The sequence below is a fragment of the Lathamus discolor genome, chromosome 5, assembly GCF_037157495.1.
Source record: "Lathamus discolor isolate bLatDis1 chromosome 5, bLatDis1.hap1, whole genome shotgun sequence".
Lineage (NCBI taxonomy): Eukaryota > Metazoa > Chordata > Aves > Psittaciformes > Psittacidae > Lathamus > Lathamus discolor.
Window position 1 is genome coordinate 49,258,367 of NC_088888.1, and position 26,461 is coordinate 49,284,827.

General features: G+C 41.3%; 1 protein-coding gene and 1 long non-coding RNA gene across 2 annotated transcripts in view; one reads left to right on the plus strand and one right to left on the minus strand.

Annotated features, from left to right (window-relative positions):
- Positions 1–20,986, plus strand: part of LOC136015172 (uncharacterized) — a 35,079-nt gene extending 14,093 nt beyond the window's left edge. The window contains exons 2-3 of the long non-coding RNA XR_010613094.1: positions 12,258–12,331; positions 17,068–20,986. This is a non-coding gene — a long non-coding RNA (uncharacterized LOC136015172). The remainder of the gene's footprint in view (positions 1–12,257; positions 12,332–17,067) is intronic.
- ARFGEF3 (ARFGEF family member 3) overlaps positions 5,241–26,461 on the minus strand; it is a 93,608-nt gene continuing 72,387 nt past the window's right edge. The window contains exons 25-34 of the mRNA XM_065680745.1: positions 26,203–26,306; positions 23,497–23,641; positions 21,438–21,566; positions 20,723–20,899; positions 20,029–20,143; positions 19,291–19,393; positions 18,538–18,669; positions 16,838–16,968; positions 12,174–13,404; positions 5,241–11,572 (exon numbers count right to left, since the gene is read on the minus strand). Of these exons, the coding sequence (XP_065536817.1) occupies positions 11,381–11,572; positions 12,174–13,404; positions 16,838–16,968; positions 18,538–18,669; positions 19,291–19,393; positions 20,029–20,143; positions 20,723–20,899; positions 21,438–21,566; positions 23,497–23,641; positions 26,203–26,306 (2,459 nt within the window). The 3' untranslated portion in view covers positions 5,241–11,380. The remainder of the gene's footprint in view (positions 11,573–12,173; positions 13,405–16,837; positions 16,969–18,537; positions 18,670–19,290; positions 19,394–20,028; positions 20,144–20,722; positions 20,900–21,437; positions 21,567–23,496; positions 23,642–26,202; positions 26,307–26,461) is intronic.

Consider the following 26,461-nt stretch of genomic DNA (forward strand, 5'->3'; position numbering starts at 1 on the left):
TTCTTCTTAACCCCAGCTCATTGCTGGTTAGGTGGCTTCCCTGAAGCTGTAGACTGTGTCCATAGGAGAACTGGGGCTGTAAACTGGGAGATGCTTGTTCAGTGTTGTGCTCAGTGGTCATGGAAAAGCCAAGGGAGACATTTGGCCTTTGTCCCTTCAGGACAAGGGAGAAAATTATTCTTGTCTGTGGAGTTCTGAATCCACATAAAACTCACTGAATTGAAGTGTGCATTATTTAACAGAGCATCAGCCGAGAGGCTTTGGGCAATTTTGTGCTGTTTTAATGTAAGTGAACTGGAACATGTCTTTGCTTGAAATAACACACGTTTTGTGTACTGTTGCAAGTTAGAGTTCAAGTTCTGAAGCTGAACCTCCTGTTGTGAATCTAAAGATTTCTAACTTAGGGAGAAGATGCACAGCCCCCTGCAACCTGTAAAGTTTGCTGTATAAATGAAATGCATGAAGAAAGTCTTTCATATAAAAAAGGCCCCAAATCTGCAGACTTGGCAAGAGCTTTATTTTCTCAAGTGCACATGTTAGTGGTTCAGCTTGTCAGCAAAACGGCAGTCAGGCCTAGATTAGAGGATATGACCCTTGTTGTGCAAGGACAGGTCAGCTAGCCTTAACTGCACAAAGCTTCATCAGCAGATCATCGACTGCAAAGCTACCTGAAGGGACAGAGAAAGGAGAAACTTCTCCCCACCAGTCAGGTAGGAAGAGAAGGGAATCCCAGGCGGGTGTCCACCTCCTTGAGGTGTCCTCTGGGTGCAGCAGGTGCCCAGAACTCTCTGCTGAGCATTACTGCATTGCTTTCATTGGGAACTTCTCAAACTCCACTTTAGTTGCGTTTGCTTACGATGCTCAGTGTTGATCGCATCACACAATGTGGTGCATGTGCTGTGTGCTGATTAGGTGCTAAGCTTTGTGCATACGTGGTTTTGGGTAATCTCTGTTGGCTAAATGAAGAGCTATTGCCTTAGTAGGTGCTGAAGTTAAGTTACCTACTAAAAACCATGAGGGGAACAGCAAAGAGCTCTTACTATAGAGCTATAGACTGGAAACTAAAATGTTAGGAGGCAGAGGGGGAAAAAGGGATGAGTTAAACAGGAAAGGCAGACATTTTCCAACATAACTGTTATAAAAATGTTCCAGAATGTTCCAGCACATAAGGATAAGATTGCTTGGGAGAGTGGGGTGTCTGCTGTGGGGCAATGGGGCCTGCACAGATAAGCAGTTGTAACAGTGCCAGGTTGTAAGAGCAGCACTAGACCTGACTGGTTAGAGTCATTTGTGTTTTGGTGCTGCTTGTCAATTTTTGGTTTTGTTCTTTAAACTTTTTTTGGCTCCAAACATTGCTTTTTGCCATGTGCAGGATGATGCCTCCTTGAAAGGGATTGTCTGGCTTGTCCAGCCAGCCTGGTGTGGTTTGGTTCAGGCTCTAAAAGACACTCAAAGTGATGTAGTTTGGCACCTGTTTTTCCTTAGTATCACTGCAGATGTGTGCTTTTGTCTAAGATAGGTAGCGCAGCTTACCGTATACCCTGCCCTGCCACCCATGACGGACACTCAGTGGTAATCATTCCTCCTGTTCCCCTGAAATGCTAAAGGAGACTTGATTGAAAACTTGTAAGAAAAATTATTAGCGAGCTAGATGCAAACCTTCACTTGCTTCTGTTCTGTCTTTTGTTTTATTTTTTCACGGTTGGCTTTGCAGACTAATAATCTCTGTTCTCATGGGCTTGGGCCACAAGAGCCTGCATTGAGATATTCAATTATTTAGCATCCTTTTAAAAGAAAAGGTAATGTATGCAAGAGAGATGCAAGATCTGCTCTGACGACCATCCCTGCAGCTGGGTCTTTGAAAGAATGTTTTTGTCAGGGTGCTGGCTCTTGTGGTGCCACCACTGTAATTCTACCCAGAAACCAGTTCCTGTGTTTTCTCAAGGGAAGATGAATTGCTTTTGCAGGTGAGCATTTTGAACCCAACCAAGAACTTTGTCACCTTCCTCTCCTTACGTGAGTTACTGCAATACATTTTGAAAGCTGTTTCTTACTTTCTCATTATGTTTGACATCCTTGTTTCCCAAGCTTGAAGATTTGTCTGTTTCTGATCTTCTGGGCATGCTTACTTATAGGGATAGATTTCAGTACTGAATCTTACCCAGTTTTAGTTTGATCTGTTCCTCTCCCCATAATCTCTGGCACAAAGGAGAACCTGATTTGAAGTACAGAGCAGTCTGCCAGGAATGTAATGTAATATTCAAAACCGTAGTAAATAATTTACAAATGCTACACAGAAAAGCATTCTAAATTGATTAAATCTTAAGTAATTTTGTTTGACTGTGGTAGGGAATGAGGATGATGAGAGACCTCCTCAGGAGTGGTCACAGTTACCACAGCAAACAAGAATAATTCAGCTTGGGCATATTTGCTCAGAGCCGGCTAACCAGAGGTATTGTCTCTACTTTGTGGATACAGTAAGTACAGTGTAGGTAAAGGTACAGTTCTCTTGTGAAAACAAAGCAAAAAACCAAACCAGATTTACTACCATGGATTTCTGTCAGGAGTCTATGAATTGGACACTCAGCCTGACTAATGTGTTGGGGTTTGGGTTTGGGTTTTTTTTCAGGGTAAAGACTAGGACTTAAGTGACTTGTGCTTAAATCTGAATTGTTTTATTTTGGGTTCTGCTGGGGTTTGAGACCTGGATGCTGAGTGCACTGTTCTAGGACACTGTGTTGGGCATTTGGATAAAGAGTTCAACTCGTGTTTGTTTACAGTGATATTAGACATTAAGAGGTTTATCCTGATGCTAGCTTCTTTGCCAAAAGCTCAGAAATTGGAGATGGCCCTGTGTTCCACATGGCTCAGTGGAGAGAACAGTGCTCAGTGGGCCAAAAGAAGGCTTTCTCTATCTGTAAAACATGGATCAAGAAATATCTGTCCTGGAGAGAGCATGTTTCCAGCAGGATTACCGCAGATAGTGTTCCGTTATTACCACGGTGGTACTTTCTGAGTGTTTGGGCGGACAGATGTGCCAGTGGTCTTCTATGCAACTCTACTGTGCATTAGCTGTTGCCTCCAAAGTGTGTTTCCCTTCTCTTCAGCCTTGTACCTGAAGTACCTGCTGGTGTATCTCATTTGCCTTTCTGGTGTCCCTCCTGTAAACTGTCTTTACTTTTTTCTTCTCTCCCTCTTACCAGACTATCCCACAGGTCTACAGCTCTGGGATAAGCAAGAGGCCAGAGCATGTGGTGTAGATACTTTGGGCCTTTTTGAGGTCAAGGACAAACTTTTGACTTGCTCAGTTGTTCATCCCATCTGTAAAATGGTAGTTGTGATGCTGGGCACGGTCTTGGCACCTTGCCAAAAAATAATGGTTAGAAAAGATGTCTGGCTTGATATCAGGGGGGATTTTAACTTTTAGTTGACCACAGATGAACACAGTATAGTCAGTGGTAAACCTACACTGTGAAAAAACATCAGTCTTGAAATCCTCTTTGTTATAAATAAATGCGTACCATGGAGGGAAACTTGGATAACTTGATGTCTGTGCACCCATCTTCAGCACTTGTTGCAATGCCAGAGGAAGGATGAGCTCTACCAAAGCTGTTGAGAGAATGCTGGTTTTGTGTGGTTTGATGAGTGTTGTTCCTTCCCTGAGCCTCCTGGGGGTGTGACTTGCAGGAGGCTCTGAAGGTAGTTGAGGGTGCTGACCTTCCTGGAGCTAAAAGTCAGCCTTTCAAGATAGAACCATATTCACTTTCTTGTGATAAATATGTTTGGTAACAACTTCTATGGGAAGTTTTCGTCATTATGCAATTAACAAAACCGAAAGCAACCTGTTAAATTTTGTCTACAAAGCAATGCATTAAATGGCTACTGGCTTTCCTGTTCTGGAATCTGGTGTATAAACTCAGTGACTTCACTGAAGGGGAAACAATGCTTGAGGTTTAATGGTGTGGCTGTTCATTCTTTTGTATGATCTCTTCTTCTCGCACCAGTGGCAGCAGAATCTGTGGCTATGTGACTCCACTGTTAAGTGAGAAGGCAGCTGGGAATTGGTACATGAGAGGAGTGAGTGGAATAGCAGAACTGTACTTTCTGTATTTACCTAGTTGCTGGTTTACATTAATGAATGCTCTCTAGGAGGAAATTAAAACCTTTCTAATGGATCTAAATGAGACGTGTGGAGCAGCAGAAGGTAGTTTCCTGCAACGGAATTTGATCCGACTGTTGGTATTTAACACACTCTGTTTTGCCAGAAGTGCTGTAAGATTATTAAGGCATCACAACCTCATTTAGTTGCTGTAATCTGCTCTTAACCTTAATGCTGTTGAGGCTGCTGTGTAAAAGGCACTGAAGACCAGACTCTGTATGGCTTGAGTGCATGGGAGCCCATGCCAGAGATCCCAGTAAGGGCAGGTGGGAATGCAGCTGTGTTTTCCCTTTTGAGATTAGGTAGAATGCTTGCCTTTTGGATGCAGACTGGAGTGCACAGAGGTGTTCCCTAAAGGCTACTGCATGCTGCTAGGTCTTGTCACTGAAATGCTCCTGCTTCCAGGGAGCCCCATGGAAATTCCTTGCCGGGGTATTGGTCAAATCCTCCTGTACCTAAATTTTGGTTGCATGTGGAAGTCTGTGGGGCTGTGAAGGTGTTTACTGCTTTCATTAAATATTTCCATTAAATTACATATTTTCCTCTAGCAGGAGTGATCACTGATCCAACTTTTAATCAAGAGAATGATTTAGGTGATAAGCGAGAACCCTTGTGGAGATTTTTAAAGGGATGAAACATGCTGCTTGCATGCACCTGTAGGCTGGGAACACTTCAGTGCTAGCTAAACCCAGTGTGGTGGGGGAATGCCTAGCTTAAAAACTCTACAGAAGTTTGGGAGTGAACTAGTGCTCAGAGGAGCCTTGTCCTGTGATGGCTGCTTGGCTGTTTGTCCCTGGGTTTCACGCTGGGAATGGGGTGGTGGTGGGACAGGCACTGCCTGGATTTCGGTGGCAGTAGAGTGGTTACTTTGCTGTGTGATGGAATTTGAGTTCAGTCTCCAAGGTTACCTTTTAGGACAGTTTCCAAAGTTATTCATGTGATTGAAAGTAGGTGCCTTTTCTGCCATGTCTGTGTGTTTGGTTTTGTTTGCTTGTTTTTTTATTGCATCCCTAATAAAATCAAAGCCAAAAGTATTTTCCTCATTTTAATAGAGAGAGAAACACTTCACCTATTCAGATGTTTCAAAGTTCTGCACAGTGTCTACTTGCACCTTCAGCTGTCTTACTATCTTCATCCCTCTCTGCCACTGCAAGCCCAAACTTTGGCTAGGAGTGGCAGTGAAAACTGCAGTCCCTACTGGTACATACCAAGTATTTTGGGCCCTTTCTTAGTTCTGCTCCTTTGCTTCATCAGTAACTGTAAAAATAACTTTGTTTAGACAAAACCAAAGCATAATTTATTTTGTATTTGCCTCTTTATTCTACAACACAAGCAACGTAAATAGTTTATATATTTTTTTTTTTTGTTTTAAAATATTTCCATTTCAGAGTTCAGTCAGAATAAAATATACACAAAATACAATTTGCAAGCCAGCTGACAGTGACTGCCTGACCACTGGACATCCAAAGACCAAACAAAGCTAGCAGCACAACAGAACGCGGTGGACACGGGATGTGGTTCTCTACAGAAGAGCAGATGGATAGAGGGAGGAAACATGGATGAGACTGGGGAATTGCAGCTAGGTGTGAACTCAGTAGAAGGTAAACCCAATGTAAGCACTTGCTTGACAAGGGAATTTACAGTCTCAAAAAGGATTAGTGGCTCCTCCTGAATATACAGCTAGAGATGGAGTCCTGGGAATCATGTCCTGTGGTAAAATGCTTCCTATGGCAGCCATCATCATGGAAATAAACTCTGAATTCTTAAATTTTCAAACAGGAAAGGATTAGATCTTTGGCAGAATGGAGTGTCCACTCCCTTTGGCTTGCTTTCAGTTCTGGTTGAAGGGGCCCTGGACATATGTTTGCAGTCTCAAATGATACCAAAAAGGGGGGTAGGGAGAGAAAATGGGTGGGGAGGGGAACTGAAAGAAGATGCTTGCTGCTGTTATTGCACTTTTCAATCTCTTGCTCCCATCTCCTCCAGCAAGCAGCATGCAGTGTAGGGCTCTGTCACCACCGTGCTCTGCCCTTCCTGGCTGTTCTCCCTTCGGAATCAAATCTGCTTTCCTCTGCAGAGCAGGGGGTCAGGAGCCACAGCCTGCTTGTGGAGGTGATATTTGCCCCTTGCTTGAACCTGTGTACCTGTGCCTCTCTGCTAGCTCAGCTGTCTTGTTTCATCTTGCTTTTTGTGGAAGCATGGCATTCCACTGCAGCACAGATGAACCAGATGCATGGACAGGAACTAGGGCCCTCATGCTCCATGGTATTTAGATTAAATTTATCAAAATACGTAACTACTTTTTGAAAAGTGGGATGTTGGGGTAAAAGGGTTAAAATAGATCCTGTTGCCATGTTTCTTAACGAAAAATCCCTTCCGTGAACACAGTTCCCTGATTCAGTGAGGCAGTGGAGACTATGCGAGCCTCAACTTGTGAACTTGCCAAAAATAAAGAGAATTTGAGGGATATGGTCCCACAGGCAAGCTCATTATTGCATTAATCCAGGATCATACAGTGTAGCTCCACTGAGATAGCCACAGAATTAGGGCATTTCTTCTTCTCTCGGCTTTTAATTTTTCGCTTGGAGACCTCTGAGCACTCAGTGAAAAGGTTGATGCATACTTACACCATGTGTTCTTTTCTTCTTTTTAATTAGCCGGCACTCCTTGTTTGGCCAAAGCTGTTTTTTTAATATGATACCATACAGTTAGTGTCGTGTATAAAGTGTATGTTCTGTGGGGGATCAGTGGGAATGACAGAAAGAGGTGATACAACTTCTTCCTTGCAGCTGTACAACTTCCTGAAGTCACAGGCATGTTGCTGGTGAGGGCTGCCAAGAGACCCTTAGGTTGTATCCCTATAGAAGCCCTACTGAAAATAGGGAAGTTCGGTGAAGAGGGATCTTTAGCTGCCAGAGGCTGTTACCTACATTGCATAAAATCCAATGTTTGTGCTTCTGTGCTATGGTAACTTGGTCCTTTTGTACTAAAAGAAGAAGAGAAACTTTTATTTCTTTTCTAACTGATGGTATTGCGTTATTTCTTCAAACAATTGTGGAATGATCAGAAATTGGAAAAAACTATTTCGTGTCATATGCCATGATTAGCACTGTACATAGATCTTCTCAGAAATTATTTTAACTGCTGAATAAGCAGATGAACTAGGGAGAAATAAATTGCTTTGGCTTGCTATGGTCAGCTTCCTACATGTTGAAACTGTTATCTGTGCAAAAATGAAGGTTCTAGTTTTGGAGTGCTGGGATGCATGGGAGTATGTGCTGGTGCTTGTGGATTTTTCAAGCAAGAGGGTTATAGAGGACAGCAGCAGAGCTGATGACATCAGGAGCTGTACAGGACTTCCCGTTTCCTGAGAACTTGTGAACCTGTGTGTAGGGATTGAGGAATTCAAGGCCTGTGTCTGGAGTATTAACCAGGTATGTAACTCGCACTGATTCCGACAGCTTAGGCACTCTGAGTGAGGGCCTCAGCTGTCAAGAGAGGTACGAAATGCAGGCAGTGCACAGACTTGGACCCCTCTGCTTGCTAACTTGCTTGCCACTTGGTTTCATACTAGTGCTGCACTGAGCTCTGCAGATGCTGAGATGCTACTATATCAAGTGCAGATGGACATTACGTGTGGTAACACAAGGTATTGAGAGGTGGGGGTGAGATCTTTGGCAGCTGAGGATTTGTCAGTGAGTTTTACAGTAAGGTTTAGGTTTTAAACAAAACTTGAAGCTCACATTGAAAGGCAAAGTACCTTACATGTCACAGCTGTAAACTTGGCTTGGCCTTGACATGAGTCAACTGCAGTCCAGAGGACGTGATTTTTTTATCTGTCATGAGGCAAAAGCCTGTGCTTGGAGTTTTACAAGGAAAGTTTTGCCCAGGTCTGTGTAAATCTTTCACTAATAATTCTTTCTAGATGCTAAAATAAGTCATTTATTCTTACATGAGTGTTTATCCCTAGGAGAGTATTAAATCTGTATCTATCTTCATGTCATAAAGACATGCAAGTGTGTTAACCAAGAGATAGTGGTGGTAATTCTCTGTCAGCTCAGAAAAGACTGCTGTGGGAAGTTACCAGAACAGCCATTATGCAATGCCAATGTGACACAAACATGCAGGGAGCATGATAAACATACTACAGATGTGGGTATTGCTCTGTAAATATGCAGAATGCTCAGGGTGTGAAAGTGTCTGGAGCTCCACGAATCTATACGTAGACACATTAGTCATCTCCTACCTGTATATAATCACATTACAGAATGAAGTGCAAGCAAATGCAATGGCGCGAGACCACATCGGTTGGGATCAAACCTTGCTCCTGTTATAACAAGAAAAGTAGCACTTTCTGGAGGAGTACACTGTTTTTTCCAGCTTTAAATATTTGCATGGGGATGAAAGGCAGCTGATGCTGGCCAACAGCATCTTTCTCTGTCAGTGGCTGTCTGTAAGATTTTAAATGTGATGTTGTTGCCTCCGATTGCTGTGGGGGCCCAGAGGAGGGCAGTGTGAACTAGGGAAAGGCAGCAGGGGGGCACTTTATAAGCAGTTCAGTTAAATAAAAATGTGGTCATTAACCACAGTAAAGAGAGAGCAAATTCAGGCTATAATACACTGACTGACCTTTTTTTAAGGCTCAGATGTTCTGATAGAACAATAAAGTATGTGCTGATGTTAGCTCATGCGTTCTGTTATGGGGCTATAAGTAAGGACCTAAATGGGTTATGTGAGAAAGACATGTAGATAGACACAAAGGCTACTTTGAGCTACTGACTGAGGTGCTTCCCCATTTACAAGTGGAAAGCAGGAAAGCTGCAGCAGCATAGTACAGCTGGACATGACTGGGGTGGTACTGTCGTTCCTGGAGTTCTTCCTTCTGTTGTACAGAAGGATTTTGTACTTCAAGCACAACACAAAAGCACAGTGTTTCCTGGATGTTAGGCCCTCTGCTGGAGTCTGGAGTGATTCCATTGGTACTGCTATCAGTTTTACTTCTCCAACATGTTTTAGAGATTTACTTTAGTACAACAAGGATCTGCATCCATTCCATGCATGTATAATGAAAAACAGCAGAACTGGGTGTTTTGCATAGTTTATTATTCTGATTTCTGTTGTGGCCTAATTAATGTACTGCTTTAAAAGCAGCTCTGTATAGATGGCCAATAAAAACTTTAACAAAATTATAACCAACTTCTTTGTCTACCTACTTGAAGATGTATAAGAAACACATGGCAACAGAAATCTAACCATGCCACAACTTTCCCATGTAACAAGGTCTGATCGTACCTTTCCCCAAGGAAATATTAAAATTGTTTGGGGAAAATTGACAATTGCTAAAATTGCTAGATTACATCTTTGTAAAGTCAGTGTCAGTGGTAAGAAAGAGTTGGTTTTACAGAATTTTTACGTCCTTGAAAGAATTTAGCAAAGGAAAGTTTTGAAAGAAAAAATGGTGTGACTGACACTACAGAAAATTAAGGGACAAATATTCCCTGCACAAGTCTAGCAAGTGATAAATGGAAACTGGGAAATGGAAGGAAAAGGCAGGTGGATAGTGTCAGACCCTTTGTAAACACATCAGCTTGGGTGACGGCTGTTCAGTGGAGCCTCTTGGCTCCCTCTGTTTCTCTATGTTTAAGATGCTAAAAGGAGTTAGCTGTGCAAAATCAAGGCCTGATACAAAGAGATGCCATTTTGAAGATGGAGGGCGCAGGGACTGAAGCTGTATATTTAGTTGGTATGCACATTTTAAAAGCCTTGGGAGAATATCAGTAAGTGGTCACCTAAGATTAAAATCAACTTATTTTCAGCAAATTATTTCAACTTCTAATCAACAAATTATGTAGCACGGGAGTATGAGATGGAGTGTCCCAGAGGCTGTGACATAACTTCTGCAGCAGGTAACCATTTGCTGTTTCAAGTGTGAACAGCATCACACATGTATTTGATAACACAATAGTCAAGCTTTCCCCTTAATAATATCAGCAAATGGTAGTAGTCCCTATAGGAGTGCTGCACAGAGGGGGGTGTACCTCCACGACACTCTCTCCCCTTCAATTTACAGCAGCAGACAAGAAATGGGAGAGAAACAAGAAAAATACCTTCCTTTCAGACTATTTTTTATCTCAATTCAGCTCAATGTGGAGTGATAAGCTAAGTTTAACAAAGGTGATAATGGTCTTCCTGGCTACAGCCACCTATGTAAGCAAATGTCTCCAGATAGAAGCATACACTAACTTAGCTTCAGTATTGCTTAAACCAGAACACTTTACCCTGTTAAGTTGAATGTTGGATATTGGCACATGCTGTTATTTGCTCTGTGGTGTGTCTTCTCCCCCAGGTTCACAGGAAACAGCAAAACAAATTTCCTTGTTGCCCTGAGGGGGAACTAAAAACATGGAAAAATGATCAGCTGTAGGTGTAACTGAATAGGCAGACTGAGCAGTGCTGGAGAGAGAGCAGCTTTGACAGCGCCATTTGTCTTAAAGCAATACTCCACAAGAGCAATGAAAGGACGAATAGTCTGTGCTTGGTTCACCAGTTTTTGCCTTGGGATACTTTAATAGTCACTTATTAGCTACCCCAAATGTGACCAGATTTCAAAGGCTCCTCTCAGAGCAAAATAAATCTCCACTTACTTTCTCTAGTGAGAGAGGCATGTTAGTAATTACAGTTACTAGAGTAATCTTTATTTGGCTTTCTTTTCTCATGCTTATTTCAGAAGGGAAAAAGGTTACCCTAAACAACTGTCAGTTTTTCACTTGTCCCACAGCCCCACCTTTTCCCTGCCTTCTATTTATTTCTTTTTTTAAAGTTACATAGGCTTACTGGCCTGGTTTGACATCCAGATGACAGTTGTGTTCACAGCTAATTATACATGTGGAAGTTCTGCTGCAGTTTATTGTGGCTCCCACTGTTGCAAATTTGAATTAAATGAAGGCTACTGAAATGTATCACCCCTTTAGGTACCAGCCGGGTTTACTGGTAGTTTCTGGGTTCTGGGGCCATTCCAGGCCGTGCTGGACATACTCATGCTTTGCCATCTTTGCTAGTGTGAGTGAGGGGGACGCAGTCTCAAGCAGACATAAGATATACATCGACAAGCTCATTGTTTCTTAATGTACCACCAACAAATAGGCAATTAATGAACCCCAAGTACTTCTTTGCTGTATACCTTTGATGTCTTCTCCCCTTTGCAACAGAGCACAGCTAGATTTAAATGATGATATCATAAACTCGTCCCACTCTTCCCAGCCATTCCCGTACTGCTTGGCGGACACGAATATCTGTCACGTGGCAGGTCAGCTGGCTGATACAGGGAAATACTGCTGGCTGCAGGGCTGTGAAAGTTTGGTCTGGCAGGGCCTGAATCTGGTTGAGAACTGTCAGCACCATGTTGGTCCATGCCTACAAACAAACAAATTCGATACAAAAAATGACTCTTTAGAAGACCTGTAAGTCATTGTTTGGTTTTGTACTGCAGGTATCATGCTCATCTTTCATCACGTGTAATTTCACCCCATACTGAACAAATTTTGATGCTTTCACGAATTTGCTGACATGGACATGCAGGCAGAGAGTTTCTATTTAGCAATAGAGCCTGCTATTTCTGCTGTGGAATTATCAAAGCCCCTTCTTAAGTACAAAAGCATTGTGACAAGCAGCATGCCATTTTCAAAAGCCTTAAGTGGGCTAGAGCCCTTAGCAGTAACCAATGGGTTCACTGTAGGCTGCTAGTTCTTAAGACTAAGAAGTGCAGCTTTGGACCCAGTCACAGAAGCACTCTTGAAAGATGTACTAGTGTATGCATGATAGCACTTCCCTGAAGACTGATTTCTTTTGGGCAAAACAGAATTAGTTTTTTATCAGTGCCAGCTTCTGAACATTCTGTCCTCATCATGATGCATTTTTTAAGTAACAAAGACATTATAATAATCAAAATATATTAAAAAATAGGTATCTTTTTAATTATTGCTATTATTGTTGGCATTCTACAGGCATATCCTACCTGTATCTGGGCCTCAGCATCCCTAACAGATATATTCAGGGAGCTGACTGTGGATCCTGAGCGTGGTCTCTTCTCTTGTCTCAGGATCTCCGGACCAGCACTGAATGAATGCCTCATTTGACCTTGATCTATAAGATGTTGTGGCCGCTGGAGTATGGGTGAGTCTGGCCCTCTTGAACCGAGAAGTTCTCCTTTCTTTTCCACTTTGACCTCTTTGGTGAAGGATGTCATGGCCTGTTGCTGCTTTCTTTTCTTGTATTCTGTCATGAGCTTGGAGATAGTTTTGTCAGTGGCTATGGTGTAGATCTTGTTGCCAGCACTCTCCCACCATTCTTTTTTCCTGGTTTGCTCTTTTTTCTCTTGTTTAGGACTTAGGGGTGGTGGTAGCAGCAATATTTCCCCACTCCCCCCTCGGGGTGTCAGGCTGTCTCCCAGCTGATCCCTGATTTGACTCCGATCATCCTCTGATGGTGTGTCCTTCCCAGATTGCCCTCCAGTCGATGGGGTGGAGGTTTCTGAGTGAAAGGATGGTAAAATGAAGAAAGGGTCACCTTTGAATGCTGGAGGCTCCTCTACATTATTCTCCAGGTCCAAATGCATCTGGATATAGTTGTTGCACAGTTCCATGCACAGCTTATGAAGCCTCTTGATAAGCCATCCCCAGTCTGCATTGCTGACAGGCTGTACACTCAGGGATGGTATTCGAGCCCTCCACTGTCTCTTCTCCTTCCCTCGTGGAGGACTGACCTGGGCAGTTTCTTCAAAAATGTCTTCATCTTCTGAAGAACACTGCTGTGATGAGTCTGTGCTTCTCTCATCATCCTCAAAGAGGATCTTTTTCACTTGCTCTGCAGTGATGTTCTCCTGGTTTGTCAGGATTGCACAAATCAAAGCATGGAAGTAGATGTTAAAGCTCATTGCTGACTGGCGATACAAATTGGCAGCTCCACTAATGCCAGAAACTTTTTTCAGCAAGCACTTCAATCCAGGTCTGGTGTCAAACTCCCTGGCTGTTCTATAGGAGTCCAGCAGTAAGTCGAAGATGACAGCCAGGTTTTGCATGGAGATGTACCTGAGAAAACCAGCCAACTTGTTTTCTGGTACTTGTATTGTCATTTTTTCCTCCAAGTTAGAAGGGCCTTTCACGAATTCCTCCAGTAAGATGTCATATAAATTCTGGAGCAGTACTTGGTGGGACAGCAAACTCACCACTATCGTCCTGAAAGGAATACTTGGTAAACCAAGCATGGGAAGGAAAAAAAAAAAAAATTAAAATGGTGCATTGTGCTTTTACAGGAATACTTCATGTTTCAGAACCGCACGTGAAAGGCCAAATTTTCACAGCTTTGTTACAAAAACTTGGAGGAAGATAAAGGTGTCTTTCAGTTACTTTTTCAACTACTGTCCTTGAAAGGAAGACACTTCTCTTGATTAAGATAAATAGCTGCCTATAGCAAGCATGCTAATAGCACTTGTTGCAGAGATGGTATTAAAACAAAGCTCTATTATAATTTTTGTGCTTCTCTTCAGAGATGTCCAACACTGAGGGATTAAATATTATGTGCTACAGTTTATGGCAGCTGCAAGTTCTTTCAACATTTTAGCCTGCCATAACTCAGGAATTTGTTAACAAAATTATTCCTCCACTCATATTTCAGGCAACCTTAACTTTGCTATGACAAATGGAGGCCAAAACTAGTTTAATACTTGGTTTCTATTTCCATTAATGCCAGGAGTACTACTTAAAAATAAAACACAAAGAACCAACCAACCAACAAAAAACATCTACAGAAACATCAGCAGTGCAATGTAGCATGCAAAAAAGCTTATGTCTTGCTGAAGGCACATTTCACTGTTTGCTTTTAAGACTTCAACTTGATCACTGGGAGCCTAGCATGGAAATAACTATTCCTAACCTGTTTCTCATATATAATCCTGGGTGATTCCTAGCTGTGCTCCTGTTCGAGATGCTGTGAGTTGTTCTAGATCGCACTGATTTTTGAATTGCACAGGAACCCAGGAATGGCTAATTCCTCCCACCAAAGTTTCAGGTCATCCACCAGTGAGTAACACTGAGAGGCTTACAGGCAAGGGAAGCTAGGAAGAAGGGGTGGACAAGATGATTGTTGTTTGGTATCTCATGGATTTAAAATTCTAAACTGTGAAACCTATCTTAAGGCATTTAAGAAAGAGCCTTTGAGTAAGATTACAGAGGTGATGTTTTAAATGGCGCTGACACTGTTACACATAGTAATATTTGTTTTGATTTAGGGAACTATGATGGGTCACATTTTAATTAGCACTGCTATCAAGTGAGAAAAATTTTTCAGTTTGCTTGCAATACTAAAGTTTAGGTCTAAGAGTAAATTCATGTCATATCAGACGTTCAGTTGTAAACCTTTAATTTTTTTTTTGTTGCAAAAATTATTCTACTTTCATTAAACAACTTTCAAAAGTGTTCCCAAAATAACAACAAAAAAATATATTTTTTTTTGAGAAATCATAGCAAAACTAAGTTTAGAGAATGCAACATTAAAAAAAAAAACCAAGTTCAGACAAAACTCTGCTGCTTGGGTTAATTTACCTGTGTCAGTTTGCTTACCATGACACAGCTGTCATTGCTAATATATTAGTAAAATGTAGTAGTCTTATTATCTGACAGTGCTAAAATCTTGATGATTAATATACACATTGGAGCTTTTTATGGGGAAGTCATTTTCTGCTGTAAAAATTACTAGAGGCTGACTCAGAAAAGCTCTTAAGAGCATATATAAAGTTAAATGAGTGTTTGCATTGATTTCAAGAGACTAATCCTGTTCCAAAAGCAGGATCAGGATGAAGGAGATCTGATTTCCTTGTAAAAGCCAAAAAGGCAATTTATAAGGACAGTTTGAGGTCCTGCTCAATTCCAAAAGAAACTAGTACAGAACTATAGGTGAAAACACACAATGCCAAAGCTGGTTAAGGATAGGATTTTCTTATTCTGCCTAAAGTTTCAAACTGAAATATATTACTACTTTTTAGGAAGAAGAAAAGCTCCCTTACCCCAGCTTCCTGTGAAACGATGCAGCATTAAGGAAACAAAAGCAAAAAGGGAGAAGAGAAACCCCACTAAGGTTAAAGTAAAACTTTTGAAAAGCTACAGTTACTAGCATGCAAGACTGGCATATTACTGCACTGCTGTAGCAAATAATATGAAAAACAGTGGCACAGTCAACCTTTGAGCCCTGTTTTGGTGAAAAATGAGCATTGCTGGGGTAACATCTGCCTATTGGCATATACACTTTTTGCAGTTGTTTAGACAAAGCGCAGTGTGAGAGCATTCAGAGTTTGTATTAATTGCAAGCTTTTGTTATTTGTTTGTTTAAAGACAAGCAAGACCCATACTACCTTTACAAACACAGCCTGTTAGATTTGCATGGCCTTATGTGGCATGAGGGGTGTACTCCAGTCTTGTTCTGCATCGTTATAACAAGAAGAATGATATGCAAACCTCCGGATAAAGCAGATATTTTCCTGCCACAAGGGAAGGGGTCTAGACTGTGATCTCAACCTTTCTTTGTGCAGGGCCTTGTTCTCTGAAGGTGAGGCAACAGAGCATGTGCTCTGGGGGGAAACTTCTGTACAGCTGTGTAAGAATACAAACATCTTGCATGGTCTTTCTTCCTGTCCATCACGTTCTGGCTCCTTGTTGCAAGCAATAGTTTAGTTTTGAATGAGAATGCCTGAAGTGGTACAGAAGCAGGTTTGTATCTAGTAAAAGACAATTTCATGCCACACGTTACATACCTTGCAATACAAACACAAACCCTGAATGCAGAATTCTAATTCTTGTCCCTGTTGAAGTTACAGCAGTTGTTTAAGCAACTGAGTGCAAGCAAAAAGAAATATTCTTTGACGGCATCAGATTATCATGCAAATGCATGAGTTTCTGAGGTAGTAACATACAGAAGGACTTCCACAAAAATAAAGTGCCAAGCAAAACCAGTGTTCCCTAGATCAATATGTTGACAGTTTTGCAGCTTTGGATGTGGTTTCTTCAATTTATACTTCTCCAGTTTATCCATTAACTTCTTCTACCTTCTTAATCCAGTAATACTGACTTTAAAAGACCATTAGTGAAGCAGACATTTCATTTGTTAGGTATCATTACAAATATAACAGGACTTCCAATGCTCTCTTCAAACAGATTTTTTTAACTCTACTTCTTAAAGAATCTCAATATTGGAAAGATTTTCCTAGTGTTTCCTATGAGAATTCTTTTCTTAATTTAACCTATATTTCCTCTACTTGAAGGCTTTCTGTGACCTTATGTATCCCTCAGGTATTTGTAACCTACCACTTTTTACTGTCTCTCAGAAGCAGTTTCCTTATTTAGGTTTCTAAGGGCCACGTTATAGACCCTGGCACAGGCTCCTCTATCACTATAACAGCTCTTGCACATGCCTGTTCACCAGTATGTGATCACAGTAACATTTGGAGAACAGACAGCAATAGCCTATTGTCACCTTTCTTACAAAACCTAACTTTTATTTGGTTGGTGCTTTCTCATTTTTTGATGAGACCTATATAGAGGCATGGTTTGCCAGGCTCTGTTCACATCTCTGCCAGTCTTTTTGATCTTGCTTTTAGTGACACAGCATTTTCCTAATAAGATATTTTACCTTCTCTGGGTATGCCCATTTGGTTTCTTATCTGGTGGCAGGTCAATGATAAGCACGCATGACTGGGCATGTTCAAATCCTTCCTTGTTGCTAGGGGTCTTTGGGGAGCACTGGGTCTCCAGCATGAAGACCTAAAAAACAACAAGTTACATAAAACAAACAGTTTAGCATTTGCACAGAGAAGGATTTCCTGCATTGTGAAAGATCTGTTATGATGACTTCTTTTACAGTGATGGAGACAATGCAAGGTATCGCTGCAGCAGACCTCCCCTGGAGCATGCTGCTTAGGTAAAATAGCCTCAGAGGCATGGGCTACCTCCAGACACCCAGCAGAGCACAGGACAAGAGATGGACATCTTTTCATTTCAAGTTCTTTAAGACATAATGCCAAATGCTAAAACAAGCTTTCTGCTGGCTGTACGCTACTATCAGGAAATACCATGTATAGTGGAGAAAAGGACCTGTTTGTATAGTTAGCCTGTTGTTGTACCTAGAAGGATTGGTTGGAAGGTCTATTTTCAGCCATGAAGATCAAGCAGACACCCAACTTGCAGTTCTTTGGGTGAGAAACAGGAAAACAACTCTCAGTTGCTGTAGCTTTGTTTTGTAGCTTGCTAGCTGTGTCAGATCCTCACTGAGAAAGACTCAGGGACTGCCACTGATAGTGTCTAAAAGCATATATGCCACATCTCCTGCTTTCTTGAGTTCTATGTCTTTAAAACTTAAAACATTTTTCCATTCAAACAAAAGTCTGCCCCTGCCACATTGTTTGTGACCACAAATCCTGGTCTGTGTGTCTCAGATTTTCAAGCAGCATCAGGGTATGATTAATCAAGTCAGAAACTGACACCAAACAGCTGCTGACTCTTTTAATTCAGCTGCTTTCCTGTGTTGAAACTGTCATACAATATTCACAGTTTTACGGTACCCTGCAGGTCATTAGGTTCAGTCTGCCGTATTTCAAAAACCTTGTTTCATATTACCATGTTTACAAAATGAACAACCTCTACTATAGTCAAAAGGACCCTGAGAAGGTTGTCTCTAAGCTTGCTCTGCTGATTTGGAGTTAGTGATGAGTGTTAAACCATTTGTTAAATGTCAGCATTATCCTCTAGTTCTCAGAAACTCTCTTTGTTCTCTGCAATCTATACCAGGTATTTACAGAGAAAATTCCTCTTCAAACTCTCCTCTGATAGTTTGAACAAATATTGTTTCTCTAGTTTTGTATCACAGTCTCTGTTGTAGTGCATTTGTTGTCCTTTGAATTTATTATTCTTTAACAGAGTAATCAGAAATGTATATGACATTCTAGATGAGGATTCATAGTGAAACTAATATTTCCCTTTCTCCATCAGAACCATTTCCACTGATGTATGCTAGGGTCCCTGGTTTTAAAACTACATTACACAGTAGGCTCATCATCAGTCCTCCTCAGGTACCGAGGCATCTTTCCCCACCCTAGGCATTCCTAATTCCTGCTTACATGGGGTCACTTTTAAGTTGGGTTTGTTGTTTTTTTTTTCCCTGGGTTTTATTACTTTTTCTCAATACTACTGTTAGACAAATAAATGTTTGTTAGGTGATGAGGCAGTCTTTACCCATAGGGTTTGTGAGGAAGGTGGTTGTAAAAATGCACTTTCGTAAAGAAAAGCCCCCAGTTTAAAAGATTTTTCAACTTTCCCTGAAACATCAGTCAGTACCTGTTGTGCCATGGCTCTGATTCTCCAGTATTCAGCTTCAGCGCTTGGCGAAAGGGAGGGGGCTGCCACCTTCACTTCACAAGCATCTCCACTAAAGCTTTCAGAACCACTGTGGAAATAGCCCAATAGGCTCTATAGAGAGACACAACATCAGACTTTCACTGTGCGTTAAGCAAAGCCAGTGACTGCAGCATTGTCCAGTCTCTTTGTGTGTCATATGAGATTCAGAGTAATCGGTCCCATTACCATAAGCTGGTCACCTGTTCCTTAGCATTTGATGTATCTGATGTAAAGGCAATACAACTTCTTATGTGCTCCAGCCTGTGGTGACTTGACAGGACTTCTTGGTTACAACAAAGATAGTGAGTTGAGGAATAATCTATGGAGACCTATGGAGCAAGTAAGCAACTTTGTCTTCTGCTTAGTTTCAGCCATTTTAGAGGAATAAATGGATCAAATGGTAAATTTTCACCTTCTGATTTCATACTGTCAAGGAAATTTAAAATCAGCGTGGGCTGTTAGCAGCTCGTGTTGTCTGCACATGTTTAGAAAAACTGGTTATAATCTCCACTGTTGATAGAACACCTTTCATTGTGAATTGACAAAACAGAAGCTACCACATAATCCTTACACTTCTTTTCCTGGCTTTGTACCAAAAAACTTTTCTGAAAAAGACAAAGCAACCTGTCCAAAGTTAGTGAATCTGTAACTACTGTCATTATGTTTTGACTGTCAGAAAAAAAGGCAGTTTACCTTTACTGGCTCCAGAGTGGCAGAGAATGCATCTTGCAAGGCACAACATGCAAGCCTCCACATCTCTTCAGTAAAAACAGGCCCTGCTGTCACTAACACATACCTGCAAAGATACAAGAAAACATTACCATGTCCAAGAAAGAGCTGGACAATTCTTACTTATAATGGGAGAAGGTTGAAAACAGAACCAAAGGCCTACTTGGTGACTAGCTAATGATATTCAACTTCCCCAGTTGTTACTCTGACCTATTTTTGTAATTACACTGTAGTTTTGAGGGTACTTTTTCCTTTGCTTTTCCTCTTTAAGTAGTCATCCTGCCAGGACAAGAACCACACATTGTGTAACTGTATAATGCAGTGCTTATTTTGATTGTGACTGTAAGAACCTGGAGACTGTGAAAGGTATTAATTACCTCTAAAGACCTGCAAATTCCAGCAGAAAGACCCTGGATTATTTTTCCTAGGGATTAATTATAGACTAACTTCATATATGTAATATACAAGTGCTTTTTATGGGAATCATATGCATAGTAACGCCTAAAATCACAGGTTCTGAAGCAGACTGGAAGCAGCAAGAGAAACTTAGTAAGTCCAAAATTTATTATTCAATTAACAAGAGATAGATGTACTGTAGTCTTCTTTCAAGATGTTAGACAACTTAATCAGCTGAGGAGTTCTTCAAATATATAAAGACATCCTGTTTTGAATATGCTAACAGAGTGAACAGACTGTGTGTACCTGATACAAGAGCAGCCAACTCTGGAAATAATTTCTGTTGGTTCTGCTACACAGGCTACCAGCAACTTGAAAAGTTCTTTCAGCATAGTATTAATCATATTTTCATAACCAATATCTACAAGGAAAAGATACAGACTGGTTTTAATATCATTGCTTTTTCATGATAATTAAAGTCTTGCTACAGTTATTGCTATTCAGAGAATTTGCAAGCCCAAATTATTTTTATGCAGCTATCACTGAAATTCTATGTTGAACTATACATCACATCAAACTGAAATAAGAACAATCCTTTTGATATTAACATTATAAAATGGCTGAACTTAAGTGGTACTGGAGAATTTCAGTTAAAGCCTGTTTCTGATATTCTAGTTCTTTATGATCAAAGTCTTAGAATCTTCTTTTGGAAAGTATAATGTACACTGTGATAACTTCATTTTGAAGATAGCCCAGCTCTGAGCAGGAAGCTGGACTAAATAACTTCCATAGGTCTCTAACAAGTTTGGTTTTTCCCCCCCATAATTCTAAACCCTATAAAGAAATTGAAACTCCCAACCCAAACAAACAGCAATTTTCAACTCTCCTCCTCTTATTTTATGCTTGAGCAAACAAAAACCAATGAAACCATCTCCCCAAGTAGCTATTCAGTAACGTGTCACTGGTGTCTATCAGTAGATGAGACAGTACAATGACATACCTGAGTGTATGAAATTTTGAATGTGCTCCACTACGAGTTCACAGGAAAGGCCAATGGCATGCTTGAAATTAGCAGATGCCACATCCCAGTATGAATGGTCACCATGGCTGCGATGGAGCCAAAGAGACATCGTGGGAAGAAGAAGATGTACAACTGCATAAATGCCAAATCCTGGTCCTTAAAATAAACATAATGGTGGTTGTATACTTTTTGCTTACAAAGCCTATATGCACAGTAAATTTGCTAAGTTGTTCCAAGTTTGAGGCCAGGGGTGATGCTAAAGAAAGCAGGTTCTGAAACTTTTTTTGTGGGATGAGAAGAGTAAGCTGGTTTGGATCTAGTTCTGAGGTAGGATATGAACACTTAGCCAACTGTTTACCTGCTGTCTTTATCAAGCAGGTCTACAGGACTACATAATTTTCTTTTTCTATTTCCTGGACACCAGGCAAACATTTTGTGTGACTAGGACATTGATAGAGTACTCCACCTCTTTATTTGGACAACAAGAGTAAGAGTATACTTAACATACTCTTACAAGATGCCTTTTGTCAACATAGAACAGTGTACTAACTGGATCATGCTCTGAGAAAATCCCTTTCCACTTAAGAATGTCTCTGTGCAGCTTCAGCATGAGTAACACACAAATTGGTTGAGGATTTTAGAAGGTTTGGGTAAGGGCTGTACTAGCTTGTATTTAATCAAGCTCTTTCATTACCAGGTGTTTTGGCAACGTCCCTCAGCAACTCAAACAGCAGATCCAAAGTAGGAGGCTGGTGCTGACGGGGACAGTTGGATATGGCAGTTGTTAATTCTTCTAGCAGAATAATCCAGACATTGATAAGACCTACAAGTAAGGAAACAAAGATTAAAAAACATGAGTGAGATATTGCATTGTCCACCAAACTTGCCCTCAGACAGTGATGGAGGCTAAGAAATCATGAATTCTTGCATGTTGACTGTTGCTGTGTAATGGTTGTGGGCAATATCAATTTTGAAATGAATGTCTCCTTTTTCTTCCCTTTTTATTAAGTTTGTGTTTTATCCCATCCTTTCTCCTCCACAAATACCTCATTCTGGTCTTCTTTCTTAGTTTACTACTCCCGCTAGTCCAGCCTCTTTAACCTTGGGTGGGGATTTTTAATAATTTGTTTGTTTTTAATGGGAGGTTTTACACATCTCACAAGCATTGCAAACGCTGCCAGAATGGAGCGTACTCATTTAGGTTGTGCTTTTGCGTAAGGATCCAGGGTGACTAGCCATAATTTTACTGGCTCTGTTTGGTACCCAGAATTGAACAGCAATAATGCCTCATGAAGTATCATCAAGCTGCTTCATGTGTCATGTTTAGATGTTAAGAGGTCACAGACAGAAGTCTATTAAATGTGGATATGGCACAGCTGGACAACTATCAAGCAGCAGTTAGGATACAGGTAGTACTGTGAGCTCATATCTACATTAGCAAACATGAATGCTCTAAAAGATTACAGGATATAACTAGTTTTCAGTAAAAAAAAAAAAAAAAGGATTTTACTTCGGTTCCTAATGAGCCCACCTTCTCTGCCACTGGTAGCCATTCTGAAGCAGGTCCAGAGAAGGGCAATGAAACTGGTGAAGAGCCTAGAGCACAAGTCTTATGAGGAGAAGGTGAGGGAACTGGGGTCGTTTGACTGAAGAAAACGAAGCTGACAGGGGACTTTTATCACTCCCTACAACTATGTGAAAGGCAGCTGTAGCAAGGAGGGTGTCAGTCCCACCCCAAACAAAACCAAACATAGGAAAAGGAAAGTAAAAGTGCGTTAGTGGTTTTTGTTTGTTCGTTTTGTTTTGTTTTTTGTGTTTGTTTGTTTGGGGTTTTTTGTTTTAAATTAGGATTTATGGTTTAATTTTTTTTTCAGAGAGCATGTTTTGTCTCCTTTATCCAAGGTAGCAGTGGAACAGGACAACCCATGTGATGGAAAAGCCTAGATAAAAGTAGGTACCAAGAGTTATTCTGGTGAAGCATGTGAAAGAAAGGCACTAGAGTCAGCCTGCTTTCTGCCTTGCTAGAGCTGGCCCTTCACAGGGACAGCCAGGTCAGAACACTTTAGTAGTTCCGATATTCAAAAGTGTACTGCTTCCCAGTGCCATCAGAAGCAGTAATGCTGCATTCCTTTACTGCTTGGCTCCACACAGACCTAGTTCATCAAACACCTGATTAATCTACAACTCATATAACCACAAAAATGATCAGGAGACAAATGCTGCTTGTTTTTCTGAAGGTCATAGCACTTTTTATGGACTTTAGAAATACACCATTTAATTCAATAGACCACAGGACAGAAGTTTGGAAACATATTTAAATGTACTCTTTTTCTTTCTAAACTCTAACTCAACACTTATTTTTCCTGGTAAAGGCAGGCTGCCAGTACCAACTTTGAAAGGTTTTCACTCCTTCAGCTGTGCTCTAGAAAGTATTCTTGTATTAGCTCTCAGAAATCAATACTGGTTATATTATGGATATCAGAGTAATAAAAATATTAATTAAAATATTATCTTGTCCTATAAGAGAGGCTTTATTTTTCTCATATATGAGCTGTATCTTTTAACATAAAGAAAGTGACATGACCTGAACTTCCAAGCTCTATGTGTGCACATCTGTGTTTATAGACAACAAAGACGAAATAAACTATGAAGTTTTTCCCCTCCTTCTTGCTTTTGGCAGTTGGCAAAATTTACAGTGACGTGTAGAAGTAGCAATTGATAAGTTCTGCATTTACCGCTTTCAATGCACTTACCAGTGTCATCATCAAAGTCGGAAAGGATGCACTCAATACCATCCTCACTGCTGGCTGATTGCTCCTGCACTCTTCGGGGCAAGTTAACCAGCCGGCCACTGAGGAAGATGGGTTTCAAGGGCATTTTATAGATTTTGGCTAATAACTTGGAGGGGGAAGGAGGGAGAGAGAGAAAATAAAAGAGAAGAAAAAGTAAATGTGTATGGGAAAGTTTGTAAAAGCTATCACACACACCACAGATATATAAAATAAAAACTTATTACTGTTACTTACTGACTGCACCTATGACCTTAGAAGCTCCATCAATCAGCTGTACACAGAACAGCCAGCATGGCTTCACTAAGGGGAAATCCTGCCTGACCAATCTGGTGGCCTTCTATGATGGGGCTACGGAACTGATGGACAAGGGTAAAGCAGTTGATGTCATCTACCTGGACTTGCGCAAAGTGTTTGACACTGTCCCACACGACATCCTTCTCTCTAAATTGGAGAGATATCAATTTGATGGATGGACCACTCAGTGGATAAAGAACTGGCTGGACGGCCACACACAAAGAGTTGTGGTCAATGGCTCAATATCTGGCTGGAGACCGGTAACGAGTGGTGTCCCTCAGGGATCGGTGTTGGGACCGGTCTTGTTTAACATCTTCATCGCTGACATGGACAGTGGGATTGAGTGCGCCCTCAGCAAGCTTGCCAATGACACCAAGCTGTGTGGTCCGGTTGATATGCTGGAGGGAAGGGATGCCATCCAGAGGGACCTTGACATGCTTGTGAGGTGGGCTGATGCCAACCTTATGAAGTTCAACCATGACAAGTGCAAGGTCCTACACCTGGGTCAGAGCAATCCCAGGCACAGCTACAGGTTGGGCAGAGAAGAGATTCAGAGCAGCCCTGTGGAGAAGGACTTGGGGGTGTTGGTCGATGAGAAAATAAACATAGGCCGGCTGCAGTGTGCGCTCGCAGCCCAGAAAGCCAACCGTATCCTGGGCTGCATCAAAAGGAGCATGACCAGCAGGTCGAAAGAGGTGATCCTGCCCCTCTACTCTGCTCTCGTGAGACCTCACCTGGAGTATTGTGTGCAGTTCTGGTGTCCTCAACGTAAAAAGGACATGGAACTGCTGGAACAAGTCCAGAGGAGGGCCACGAGGATGATCAGGGGACTGGAGCACCTCCCGTATGAAGACAGGCTGAGGAAGTTGGGGCTGTTCAGCCTGGAGAAGAGAAGGCTGCGTGGAGACCTCATAGCAGCCTTCCAGTATCTGAAGGGGGCCTATAGGGATGCTGGGGAGGGACACTTCGTCAGGGACTGTAGTGACAGGACAAGGAGTAACGGGTTAAAACTTAAACAGGGGAAGTTTAGGTTGGATATAAGGAGGAAATTCTTTCCTGTTAGGGTGGTGAGGCACTGGAATGGGTTGCCCAGGGGGGTTGTGAGTGCTCCATCCCTGGTGGTGTTCAAGGCCAGGTTGGATGAAGCTTTGTGTTGGATGGTTTAGTGTGAGGTGTCCCTGCCTATGGCAGGGGGGTTGGAACTAGATGATCTTGAGGTCCTTTCCAACCCTAACTATTCTATGATTCTATGATTCTATGATTTTGGAGCTCTGAAGGACTAAGTAAATAATGATAAAAGTACATGTTTACTTCAGAGCTTCATTGCCTGGGTTGCCCATTTTGCAAAAATAATACACACTTCGTAGAACTGTGCTATGGCTGGGAAGCTACCCATATTTTACTAGACTTTTCTAAAGTAAATGATATATTTGCAATATACAGACAGGATTTCTTTTTAGTCATTCCTATTGTTCTTCCACTGGCAGGTTAAAAGATGTAACAAGATAAAAAATGGCTGCTTCTTTTAAAGAGGAGAAAATATTTCTGCCTCATTGTGAACTGGGTTTTGTAAGGATGAGGAAAGGTGATGTGATGTGATGCACATAGCCTATAGATAGAACATACATTAGATACACAGATACGTATTCACTACATTTTCTTAGATGAACAAGATAGTACAGATTGATATGTCTGCTGTTTATTATTTTGAGCTGCCTCGTTCTTTTCTTCTCCTCTCAGTCTATGTACTGAATCCACCCATTATCTCTGAATTTAGATATTAAATCCTTTCAGCTATGATAATATCCTTTGTTATGCATTTGTATTGTACCCAGAGAAAACATGGCCTGAGTCCAAGGAAAAGACCTGTAGGTGCTACAGAAATACATAACATCAGCAAAACCCACCCTAATAACCCTGGATAATAGTCTGTGCTGTGTGCAAGGAGATTATAGGAAATATGCCAGCATTCTAATTCTTAAGAGATCTGCCCTGAGCTTCAGATATGTTTTTACGGTACAGATAAGCTGCTGCTGCATTTTAGAGGGTGTAACCTATTGCTCTTCTTAAGATCTGAGAATTCTTGGTTGGGTGGTTTGTTTGGTTTTTTTTCTGCCTTCATTCCAAACACTGTTTACAGTACCTACCTGTTTCAGTAAGAATGAATGTAGCTTTGGGTATGTTACTGCTAGGTTTTTAACACTCGCATTTTCCCACATGCTCCTTGGGTCTGCGTGTTTTTAACTCCTCAGTTTTAGGTGGCTTAGAAGGTATGAGATTCCTTCAGATCACCACTCTCCAGTGCAGGTAATTACCACAGAGTCTGGAGGTTAGAACCGTTTCCTAGGTCAGGCTAGTACATGTTCACCATACCTGAGAACATCTCCTGAGGTAATCAAGAGCAGGAAGGCACAAGTCTGTAGATGCAGGTCCTGATCCTGGCACACAGTCACCCATCTCCTTACAATCTACTTCCCCTGGGGACAGGAAAGGCAGCATTGGGAAGGACAGAAGAGAAACAAACATAGCATTAGGTTTCCATTTTCAGTCAGTTGTGCCCTAATGTCTGAACAGAATCCAAACCCCATCCTTTGTTTGATATTATTAGATGACAAGCAGATGATCCTCATAC